Below are 12,593 nucleotides of genomic sequence, written 5' to 3'. Positions count from 1 at the left end.
AACATATCCTGGTAGTGCGCAGGAACTTGACATTCTGTTAAGACTCGGTGACTTTTGGTACAAAAAATTTATCCGTTATTACAGCTGGGCACTTGATCCTTTGTCGCTGATTATATTGATTTTTCAGGGAATATTTAGATTTGGACAAACTGATCCTCTTAGATATACTATCGGTTGGGCTTCATCAGTCAACTTTTAATCAGTTTGACTACCGGTAACCTTCTTAAGTTTCATAAGTCTGGCTCTGTGGTTAATCTCCTTAGAAAACTTCATTTTACTGATATTCAGCTTTTTTTCTTGAATTCAGTTAGATAGGTTATGTAATTATCCGTTGGATCAACAACTTTGTTAAATCGAAAAGCTTAAAATGTTCCGACAAATAAAAATTTGATTTGATTTTACATATAATTATATTAAAATAATAATATTTTTAGCAAGTGTTATAGATATAGTTACTTATATCTATAATTTAAAGATAATTCATTATTTTTTTACAATGATAAAAATAATATTAATATATTATTGATGATAATTATAAAAATTTTAGTTGTCAAAAAACGTCGATGTTGTTAAATATTAATGTTGTTTTTATTGATTTGATTTTACATATATGTCCTTATCATTTTATAAATTTTACAAATATATCTTTCGACATCTTCTTTAGTGTATGACAAAAATTTGTGTAAGACGGTCTCATATGTTGTATTTTGTGAGACAAATCTCGTATTTGGGTCATCAGTGAAAAAGTATTACTTTTTATGCTAAGAGTATTTAAAGTTCTTAAAATAATTGTTTAATAACGATATGTTTTTTGTTGTTTTTATTTTTAAAATAATTTTCTTTTATAGTATGATAAACAAGAAATTAACAAAAATGTTATTGATGCAATATATTTAAAATAGGTGATGTGTAATTTTTTTTATGTCAAATAATATTATTTCTCAAATCCAATAATATTATTTCTCAAATACACACCCCACTTAGTGTATTTTTTATTTTTGAAAATTAACACAAGGTGTGTACATAAGAGGTTGAAAATTATTCAGATAATAATGGGAAAATGGCAAAGGTACCTAATATTTCAAGATAAATTTCACAATGTATTTACTAAAAATCAACCCCAAAAGAATCTAATATTCAAGTAAAATCTGACCCAAAAATTGTTCGATAACAAAGACATGCAAACTTGAACCTGTACTAATACATGCTGCGCACTTTCTCAACACCCAACTTTCTTTTGCACGACCATCAAATCGAAAGAATCGCCATAAGTTCTACTGAGAGCTTCGGCACACAGACCGTGCCCACCATCAACTGTTGGCATCAGAACCTCCATAAATGGAGTGGCCGGATTTTGCTCCCCTGGCATGATAACCCCAACAAAAACTCTAAGAACGTTCGATGCATTGATGTCCATACATACGCTGATTTTGGGTACCCCTTTTGGGGCAAGAGGAATCCCCGGAGTCTTGAAATATCCAACGAGATGGTTCTTTTTGACTGTATTCTCATTACCCTCGAAAACGACGAGTAGTGCCTCGTTCTGGTTATCGTGAATGGTTGTGAAAACCAGTTCTTTTCTTGCTGGGATTGTGGTGTTTTGAAGTATGATTGGCACGTAGTCATTTCCATACACTTTTATTCCAATGCTCCGTGGAGTTACTTGTATCGTTAAAAGGTCTAAACTGCCGAAAGGGTCATTGAATCCAGAAGCCAGGGCACCTTCTAATGCTGCTCCTCGAACAGCAGCTTCCAGAGGATGACTTCCAGCGTAGAAGTCTCTTTCACAAATACCCTTTACAATGTTTTGTAGCTTAGGAATATTTGAGCAGCCACCGACAAGAATTACATCGTTTATATCCTCTATTTGTTCTACCTTTGCCTCGAGTAGACACAATATAATTAGCTTCTCACATTCAGCAAAAACTTCTTTATTCACTTCCTCAAACTCCTCCCTGTCGATACTTCTACATATTTTTCTTCCATTTCCCAACTCAAGATCAATTTGGATACTGGATTGGGACGAAAGTTTGTGGATTGCTTCCTGAGTGGCAACTCGAAGTAATCCCAATTTTCTTATCTCATCAATCCCGTGGCTCGCAAAGAGAATGTTCATATCAGGCAAGAGGTAGTGCATCATATTTAGTAGCATGTCTTCACCTCCTAAAGTACTTCCTCTCATGGCTTTTATCTGTGTAACTCCCCCTGCTGTAGCAGTGATGGCCACGTCACAAAATCCAGCACCCATATTGAATATTAGTGCAACTTTTTCGCTTCCACTGCCCGTATTTTCAGGTGCATTCTGCTGTTGTTGCTGTGCATATAACAAGGCAACTGCTGTAGGCTCAGGCATCAACCTCAGAACCTGAAGCCCTACCATTGCACATGCTCTTTCGACTCGACTCAGTTGGAATCTGGTAAATGACACAGGAATTGTTAGGACAGCATTTCGTACAGGACGTTTCAAATGAATCTCAGCCATGGTTTTTAGTTCAAGAAGAAATATAGCGAGAACTTCTTCGGGAGTCATGGACCTCCACACGTTATTGACCAGAGCAGATACGAATGGCCTGACACCTATATCTAAGGTCTGAACAAGAAATGGGAGGCTTTTGCTTGCATGGACAATTGAATCTGTGTCGATTCGACCAACCAACCTTTTCATGTTAAAAATGGCAGCACCAGATAACATCTCATACTCATCAGAAAGTTGACTGCTTATACCGGTGACTGGAATCTCATCATCTTTGAACTTGACGTAAGATCTAAACAACTTCTGCTCACGTCTATTTCCCAGAAGCTCAACATCCGAGCCATTCCAAATTGCGACGCTGGATTGAGAAGTACCAATGTCAATTCCGAGTGCTACTTCGGGGGAAGGAGGAGAAGATTTTTCTTCCCCGGTTGTTTCACTGTCCGATGCCACAGTGTATGCTGGTTCCGACATTCCTGAAAATTAAGGATTCCATGAAAATAATCTCCACAAACTAACATCAAGCGTAACATGAATAAAGTTTTTTTCTAGGGGTTTGCATATAATATGGCACTTCCAACTTTTACGTTTTCACCTTCACTCGTTTAAATTCACAAATCTCATTTCTAAGATTGAAATGGCCAAATATTTTCAAGTTTACAAGACTAATACCATAATTTCCTAACAAATATGCTATTGAGGAGCTCGAAAATTTTTCTTAGAGCTAGAAATGTTTCTCACTCATTACAGGGGAAATTAAGGGAGACCGAGAATGATCCCAAAATGTATTAAGTTGCATTCCTCTAAATTCGTTCATCCCTTCTTCGATCAAGATGGACATAGCTGGCAAAAAAAATTCAATTTTTATATCTAAACGTTTCAATTATTCAAACTCAACTCCAATATATCAAATCGCCAGTCCGGCCTTTTTTGGTCCACAATATCGGGATATAGGCCACCACACAGGCTTTTTGACGAACAGAATGTGACAAATATCAAGCAACACAAAATGTATAATCGTAGCCTCATTCAGTATATCAACAATACGCCAAAACAAAACAAAAAAAAGATTATCTACAAACAGCGTAAGCGCAAGAAACACGACCTTAATCTCTTTTTGCACCCGAAAAAACGAATAAAAAAGATTAAGGGCAAGAACTAAATCATCTACAAACGCGAAAATTTTACCAAGAAAATGAAATCGTATAAAACCAAAACAATCGAACCATTATCATCACAGCTCAAAAACATTCCACCCAGAAATCGATCATTACTAAATCTGCAACCAGGAAAAAAAAATTGATTAAATAACTTACTGTCTCTTGAAGGGTAGAGAAGTATAATAGCGGTTGGGATTTCTGGTTAACTGAAGAAAGAGAGCAATATGGAGAGGGTCTGGCTTATATACATATGCAGCTGAGCTTCCAATTCTTCATTTAATTTACGAATATTTATTATTATTACTATTTTCTGAAACTTTTATATGAATTTTATTTTATTTTTCTGGAAAATTTGGTATAAAATACTTTATCTATGCTAAATACTTATGGAGTTTACAGCATAGGCATGGCCAGAACAAAAAAAAAATATTGTCAAACCATTTGATATTACTGTTTTATAATATATTATGCAACATTTATTTCAGATTATGCAAAAATATTTTGTTAGAATATTTCTATTACTCTAGTTTTGGTGATTACAAAATAAATATTTCTATTACTCTAGTTTATTATTCTAGTTTTGGTGATTACAAAATAACAGCATCGAACTGGTTCAGATCTAGATGTTTTTCAATTGTATTTTTAGGTTTTAAGATCGATAGATCATTTCAAGTCGTTCAGACAAGAGCCCCAAACGATCAATCCGTTTTAGCAAGAAATCAAGCAACATAATATATGATCTAGCCGCATGATTACATAGTATCCTACTAACTCGAATGACATAAAATTACTTAGACATGATGTGTCAGCTTTACGAAAAAAAGAGTTTAAAGTCGCAAAAGCACAAGGAACATGAAACAAACATTTAATGATGTGTACGACAACTGAAAGCGACATAACCATTATGTCGGATGATAATATAAATGATCGTTAAAAAAAAATCGACCGTTGAAACTTTTCAACTATATATAAATAGATTTCAAAGAGAAGAAGAACACCAAAACTATTTAACCAACAAATTATATATATAGACATCAAAGAGAAGAAGAACACCAAAACTATTTAATCAACAAATTTATATTGAAACTATATATATATATGAAAATTTCAAATACAAGAAGACCATCGAAACTATTTAATCAACAAATTTGTATTGAGCCCGCATACTTTCTAAGAACTTCGAGCACACTCAAGCTTTCAATATCTAACTGTTCTATTAGCACAATCATATAAGTTTATATCAGATCATCAAGGATCATTTTGTGATACATCAACAACTCAGGCCATCAAGACTTATTGTAGTGTTTTATAGTGAATCAAGGGTCTTTAAATATCCAGATTTGTAAAGTGATCACTACGAGTTTCATCTTAGGCAGTGATAATTTCTTAGCTGAAGTAGCTAGTTACAAAAGGTAAAAACAAAGTCTTTTAGTGAAAATCTCATAAGATGAAGAAGGGGTAACGTAGAAGTTTTATCTCCGAACATCCATAAAATACTTGTGTTATTTCATTACACTTTACATTCTTGCAAGTCATTTTTCAAGTCGTTTCATATTAAACTCATCACTAGTCAAGCCAGATTGCTTCCGCACTTACTCATTTTTTAGTGGTCCAGCAAAACTATCTATTTAATAATTTTTATTAACAACTTAAAAATGGTTCAAAATTTAGAAAATTTTAAAAGAATTTATTAACCTCCTCTAAACTCTAATACGATCTCAACAAGTGCTAATAGAGTGGGTTTTTCTTGAACTCTAATAAGTATATTTTAAAATGACATATTTTAACAAGATTCCAATATTTTCAAAAGAAGACTATGATGATTGTAAAATATGTGTGCAGACAAATTTAGTAGCCCAAGATGATAACACGTTGTATGTCATCATTGACCGTCCAATCAAGATCTTGAAAGCCAATACAACAATTGCACTGACCAAGAGTGCACCACAGATGGCCGAGAAGCACTGGTCAGAATGGACTACATATGACAACTAGAAAACAAACCTTGACAATATGGCCAATGACATCTTTTAAATAAACATGGACAAGAACAAGTTCAGCAAAATCAAAACTTGTTCAAAAGTTAAAGAGAAATGGGAGAAGCTGACTCAACTTTACGAGTGTAATGATCAAACCAAGGAGAACAAGCTTATCGTTTAATGCCAATATAAAGCCCGACAAAACTCTTAATGAGTTTGATGAACGATTTAGCAGTATAATTATTGAACTGAATTTTATTATCAAAAGAATACTCTAATCGAGAAATTACTTTGAGGGTTATGAGAGCAATACCTAGAGAATGAGATTTAAAGACGGTGACTATGAGGGAGTCCAAAGATCTCAACAAATTTGAGCTGCACAACTTTTTTGCTGATCTTAAAGCCAATAAGTTTGAGCTGAGGATCTAGACAGAAGAGGAGTCATCCACTTCAAAACCAACTAAAGCTCTAGCCACCATAGCCCCAATTCCATCCCCCAACGAAGAAACTTCTAGCTGAAAATCAGTTGACCAAATAAGCTATGAGGTTATGTCTTTATTTGTTAAAAAACTGAAAAATTTATCAAGAAAAACCAGTCTAAATTCAATTCTTATTATAAAAAATATTAAGATGATGATAATCAAGCTTGCTTTAAATGCAGAAAGCAAGCAAACTTCATTGGTGATTTCAACATGATGAAGAAAGACGATAAGAAACCATTTGAGAGAAGACGATCCAAAGATGAGAAAAGATATTACAAGAAAAAAAGGACCATAAAGTGTTGATTTATGAAGAGAGTCAGAGCAAATGGACTGATTCAGACTCAGAACAATCAAGTTCAAAGATATCTACCAGTGAGACTGATGATGAAAAGGTCCAGTGTCTCATGCCAGATATTGAGCGAGAGACCACATAATTTAAGCCGGAAACTGTCATTGACACGATATTTGATTTTAACTCTAATGAATTTACAAAAGAAGATATTGTCAAGACACTGCATGGTATGATAGATGAGTATAAAAGACTTTCACAATTATTTGATGAAGCAAAAGCATAAAGCAAAAAACTGACAAATTAGTCAAACAACTTTAGCTGTTTGCAGCGAAAGGCAGTTGACGGTCTGCAAAAAACTCTCGTGTTCCTATGTACACTCCATTCGATTTCCATTAAGCTCAATAGGGAACACTAGGGAAAACAATGATTGATGTCTTTGCCTTAAGAACTTGCTACTCCGGTCCCCATCCCACACCTGCATAATGACACAATTCAGTGATGGCGTGTGGACATAGGAAAGAGACTGTCGTGAGCCAGGCTCTGGCATGCATAATGCATCCATGAATGATCTTTCCCAAATTGACTGTCTTTCCTGTCATGATTTCATAAACCAGGGCTACTTTATCCTTAATAATCTCAATTTGGAGTGTCGATGACAGATCTTTACCAACAAAAAACGTGATCCAATGCTTAGGATCACGCAACATCTCTATTTTATTCAATGTGGAAGGGCATTTTGATTCATCCTCCATTCTGCCCCTTCGATACATAATTCCTGAATAATATTCGTATAATTCACTGCATCTTCCATGTATGTCGTGTATTCATCCCGATCAAAACACGACATACTGAAAAATGTGTTTATTGTCTGTGAATCAAAGGTCGCTAGTTTTCCCCTCACCAGTACCTTGTAGTCGTTGTGTATGATATATATTAGCATAGAATTTCTGCAACATAGGAATAATAGCGACTGACAGTGGTTGGGAAAAATCAATCCATCCTCGGTTCACAGTTTCCTGGCATAACACATAATCGGGGTTCGACATTTCGGTTCCCTGTTTCTTAATCATCGGTCTAGTCAGAGTGCTCTCATAAATGTTTTGTCTCCTCATTCAAGAACTTGTTCGCATCAAAAGTATTGGAGGAAGAGGCTTCGTTTTATTTTTTGGAGGCATAGTTACACCATACTAATTCCTAATAGCACAACTAAAACTTATATTCAAATATTCACTACTTTCACTAATATGGTATACCCGTAAATGCTGCAACCACTAAGTTTACCCCAAAACTTCGACAATCATGTAACCACATAGTTCTACACTACACGGTTATCAATAATCAACCACTCATAATTATTTAATAATAATAACCCACAATAGCAAGCCTAAGATTGAAAACCCACATGTTAAAAGGAGGATGTGTTCGCCGGAAAAGAAGGGTATGTCGGAGAGAGTAGGGTTTTCCAGAGAGAACCATAGTTCACCAAGAAGGAAGGACGCGTAGGCGGCGGTCGATGGACATCAAGTCGGGGAGGTAGGTGTGACGGCCGGTGAGACAGACTAAGCAATTCTTTATATTTATTCCCTTGTTTTTGAGTGAAAATGATTATTTGACTTTTAAAAAAATTTGTTCTATGAGATAGAAAAAACTTTTTCAAAATTGTTGTTGCAATTCATCTCAAGTTCGAATGGATCCCGATCTAAGATTTTGTAGCCAAGTTTTAGCTTTATCTTTTAAAGAAAAAGGAAAAAGCTTGGGCCTAAAGATGTTATTGCGACAATTTAGATAATTATATGTGTTGCACAATTGTTCAAACTCTCGTAAGTGCATGTAAGAATTTTCAAAATATAAGCCATGAAATTTGGGTTAAATTTGGATAATACCAGACTTAAAATTGAAATGAGATGCATCAAGAGGAAATTCTGTCTCGAGTTGACTGCATCACATTGGAAACATCAGACTCAACATGTTTTTGTTCTTGTTCTTCATGCTCTGGTACCGCTTCACAAGAAATTTGACCTTCGTCTGTTTTATTATCCATCTGAAATATAGTAGTTTCTGAATTCAGTATGCATTTGTCTCTCTTTACTTTATCTTCCTCGAAGATAACATCTCTGCTGATGACAAGCTTATGAACAGTAGGATCCCACAAGCGAAACCTCTTTACTCCATCAGCATAACCCAAGAAGATACATTTTCTGGATTTCGAATCCAACTTCAATCTTTCTTGCTCATTGTACAGAACGTACGCATGAATTCCAAATGTATGCAAATGAGAATAATATGTCGGCTTCTCGGTCCACATCTCCATTGGAGTCTTCAGGTCAATCGCTACTGAAGGAGAACGATTGATAATATAACAAGCGGTTTTGACTCCTTCTGCCCAAAATAACTTGTCTAGACCCGCAGTCCTCAACATAGCTCTTGTTCTATCCAACAAGGTTCTGTTCATCCGTTCTGCCACTCCATTCTGTTGAGGTGTGTAAACCGTCGTGAATTGTCTTTGATGCCTCCATGTTGACAGTATGCATCAAATTCGTCACTGGTATATTTTCCTCCATTGTCAGTCCTCAGACACTTGATTTTCTTTTCAGAATCAAGTTAAACCCACGCTTTGAAATCTTTGAAGATCTGGAAAGCGTCTGATTTCTTCTTGATTGGATACACCAACATCTCCTACAGAAATAATCAATAAACGAAACAAAGTATCTCGCTCCTCCTAGGGATACAACCGGTGCTTGCCAAACATCCGAATGAATCGGCTCCAATATGCTTTTGCTTTTGGCAGTAGAAATACCAAACTTTAATCTGTGCTGTTTACTAGTAACACAATGCTCACAAAAGGGTAGTGACACTTTTGTAAGTCCCGACAGCAGCTTCCGTTCTGAGAGAATTTTCAACCCTCGTTCTGACATATGACCAAGCTTTCTATGCCATAACACTGTTATTTCTTCTCCTGAACCAATTGATGCAACAGCTAGTTCCATCTCTTTGTGTGTTTCTCCCAAAAGTACATACAGATTTGCAGAGAATTTTTCCGCCTTCATAACCACAAGCGCACCCTTCACAATTTTCATGATCCCGTTCTCGGAAAGAGTTTTGCACCCGATGTCATCCAATTGCCCCAAGGACAAAAGATTTTTCGTCAGTCCCTTCACATGTCTTACCTCCTGTATGGTGCGAATGGTGCCATCAAACATTTTTATTTTGATAGTAACGACCCCAGCGATTTCCAAGACATGATCATTTCTCATGAATATAGATCCTCCTGAGACTGATTCATAATGATCAAACCATTCTCTCCGAGATGTCATGTGCCATGTCACTCCTGAATCCATAATCCATGTGTCACAAAATTTGTATCTGCCTTTTGCAACTGTTGCGCTTTGTTGAATAATATTTCACCACCGCCTGAAGTACTGGCCACATTTCCTTGATAACTTTTCTCGATACTCGTACACTCTTTTTTGAAGTGCCCTTTATCGTCACATTTAAAGCAGTAAATATTTTTCTTTTTACTTCTTGACTTTGATCTACCTCGTCTTTGGCTCCCACTAGAGTCACGATACATAAATCTTCTTCTTATCATCGGCAAAGCCTCTGCCTGCTTTGAAGTTACCAACATGTCATCCTTATTCTTGTGCTAGCTTTCTTCTCCGAGAACCGAAGTTAAGACATCGTCGAATTTTAGAAAGCCCATAAGAATATTGTTGGTTATGTTGATGATAAGTTGATCATATGAATCTGGTATACTTTGAAGTAGAAGCTCCGCACATTCATTTTGCCCTATTTTATGCCCCATGGAAGTGAGTTGGGAAAATAGAGTATTTAATGTGTTGATATGGTTGGTCATCGATGAGGATAAAACCATCCGAAGAGTATAAAACCTTCTCTTTAGGAAAATCATGTTGTGTAGCGACTTGACCTCGTACATCTTTGTCAGAGTATCCCATATAACTTTTGTTGTTTTTAACTCAGAGATACTTGAGAATACTTCGTCTGCTATAGCCAAGTGTAAATTGGAGACAACATTATCATTCATCTCATTCCACTTTTCATTGTCTGTAATTTCCATCGATCTATCTCCAATAGACGCCAAGCAATTCTCCTTTCTTAAAACTGCATATATCATTATTTTACACAGCATAAAACTGCTTCCATTGAACTTTTCTATCCCGTACCTGCCCGCCATTATGTCTACAACAATTTAATAGACTGAACAAAATAATATCGTCTTAATAAAAAATCTCAAAAAATCTTTTCTGATGTGGAAGGTCAGTCTAGGCTGCAACCACAGAGCATACTATGAATTTTAAAAAATTTTAAACCAAGGCACTGATACCACTTGTTGGTCCCATGTGAGGTAATTTGAGATAATAAAACCCGAAAATAAAAAATAAACTGGACACCGAGATTTACGTGGAAAACCCCTAAAATTATTAGGGTAAAAACCACGGACAAGATGAAAAAAATTCCACTATAATATTTTATGGTGTACAACTCACTCACTGTGTTTTCAAAGAGAACACATACTCTCTTAATACAGGAGAACAAAACACCTCACAAATATTATAGAACTAAGCACTCAAATGATATAAGATGAGAAAAAATTCGAAGAAGCGATAATATCAGAATGAAGGTGAGAGCTCTATTTATAGAGCCCCTTGTCTGTATGAAGACGCGTTTTATATGTGTCTTTTTTCCGTCTGAATTAATTAGTCAAATTTGTCTACTGCGTTTTCCATCTTCAAATTTTTCTGCCAGCCCATTTGTTGAGTCAATTAAATGACATCATTCTTTGTCGACACCTTATTCTCCTTTGCTTTTAGATACTCAAATGACTGAAGAAGAAGGTGGTCACATTGAAGTAAAGTTTCAGGATCAAGTTGATGATTTACAAGAACCATCCAACAGGGCTCAAGCTTCATCTGTATCAACTCCAGTTGTTGGACCAACATGATAAATTCATGAGGATATTCACTATGCAAGTCTAAGCGGTGGGGAGATTTGTCATTCATGAAACTTCTAAACTTCAGTTGAATCCTCTCGATATTTAAAAAATTGGCTCTTATAAACCTCGTGGAAACCAAGCATCTGAGCCTCATGAAGAAATTGATGAATAAATCATGCCATAATAAGTGCTAAACCAGTTGCAAGTTGTCTCTAAGTCCATCAGCAACTTGGATATCGAGAATTTTCCTCATGGTATGGTTTTTGACAATTTCAAGTCAGAAATTCTAAAAGACATCGGTTTTATTGGAAAGCTCTGCCATAATCTTAGTACCGGCCAGCTAAAGATGAAGTGTCAAGATGCCAATATGAATGCTGAACTATTAGTACAGATTACACAAGTGAAAAATCACAGTGATGCAAGGCTTGATCACCTTCAGACTACCCCTGGTAGCCAGCTGCAGGAAATTCTTGAGTATATATAGTGTGGTGGTTCCAAAAAAAGGGAAACAAGATATAAGAAGCTGGAGCAACTGAAGAGAAGAGCTGAAAGGGAAAAATATGAAGAGGCTAAGAAAGTTGAAGAGATGAGGAAGAAAGAAGAAGGGGAGATGGTGGCGGTGGCGGTCCAAATCTTAGGTGATAGATTTTTTTTCAGTTGTAGGTGAAATAGATTTTAATTTTTATGTACATGTATTAATAATATCTCATTTTCTCAATGAATTACATTCTCTTTAAGTTGCCCCTAATACTGTTTTTCAAAAGTAACAATTGTATTTAGTCTTGCAACTTGGTTTTTTCATTATCAAAAAGAGATAATTGTTAAGATCAAATCAACATAAGTTTTTGCATTGACAAAAACAACATCGAGTTGTTTCAGCTCCAGGTGTCAACTAATTCATGTAATTACAGGACTTTAGCTGCTGGACAAAGTCAGACCGCTCATCATTCTATTAGAAGCTCAAACTACACAAGCTCAAGTTGCAGACTGCATCAGAAGATCGTCTATTGATTTTGTTTCAAACCAGACTGCTCTATTAAAGAAATTTTTCAGAATCTGACCGTTCGGCTCTAACTAATCAAACATTAACAGATTCAAGATGGATAAAACCTACTTACGATGGTCAAAGTCTATCATATAAAGTAACAAGCACTGTATCCCACTAACTTTCGATTGACAAGAAAGTTTCCTAAATTATTAATAGTCAATAAAATTTTCAGAAACTAATAGAGCAAAAGCTAAAGTCGTAAAAAAAC

General features: G+C 35.5%; 1 protein-coding gene across 1 annotated transcript; it reads right to left on the bottom strand.

Moving 5' to 3' along the window:
• Nucleotides 1-1,079: 1,079 nt before the first annotated feature.
• Nucleotides 1,080-3,958, bottom strand: LOC142543425 (heat shock 70 kDa protein 8). The gene is made up of 2 exons (XM_075650675.1): nucleotides 3,790-3,958; nucleotides 1,080-2,949 (listed from the first exon to the last, which is right to left on the bottom strand). Exon 2 carries the CDS (start codon nucleotides 2,945-2,947, stop codon nucleotides 1,220-1,222), a length of 1,728 nt encoding a protein of 575 aa, XP_075506790.1. The 5' UTR covers nucleotides 2,948-2,949; nucleotides 3,790-3,958; the 3' UTR covers nucleotides 1,080-1,219.
• Nucleotides 3,959-12,593: the final 8,635 nt, after the last annotated feature.

This window comes from Primulina tabacum, chromosome 4, assembly GCF_025594145.1.
Source record: "Primulina tabacum isolate GXHZ01 chromosome 4, ASM2559414v2, whole genome shotgun sequence".
Classification (NCBI taxonomy): Eukaryota; Viridiplantae; Streptophyta; class Magnoliopsida; order Lamiales; family Gesneriaceae; genus Primulina; species Primulina tabacum.
This window is presented reverse-complemented; position numbering and strand designations above follow the sequence as displayed.

What these genes read in the sequence shown, in the direction of transcription:
- LOC142543425 (XM_075650675.1), bottom strand. Translation starts at nt 2,947, where the DNA reads ATGTCGGAACCAGCATACACTGTGGCATCGGACAGTGAAACAACCGGG.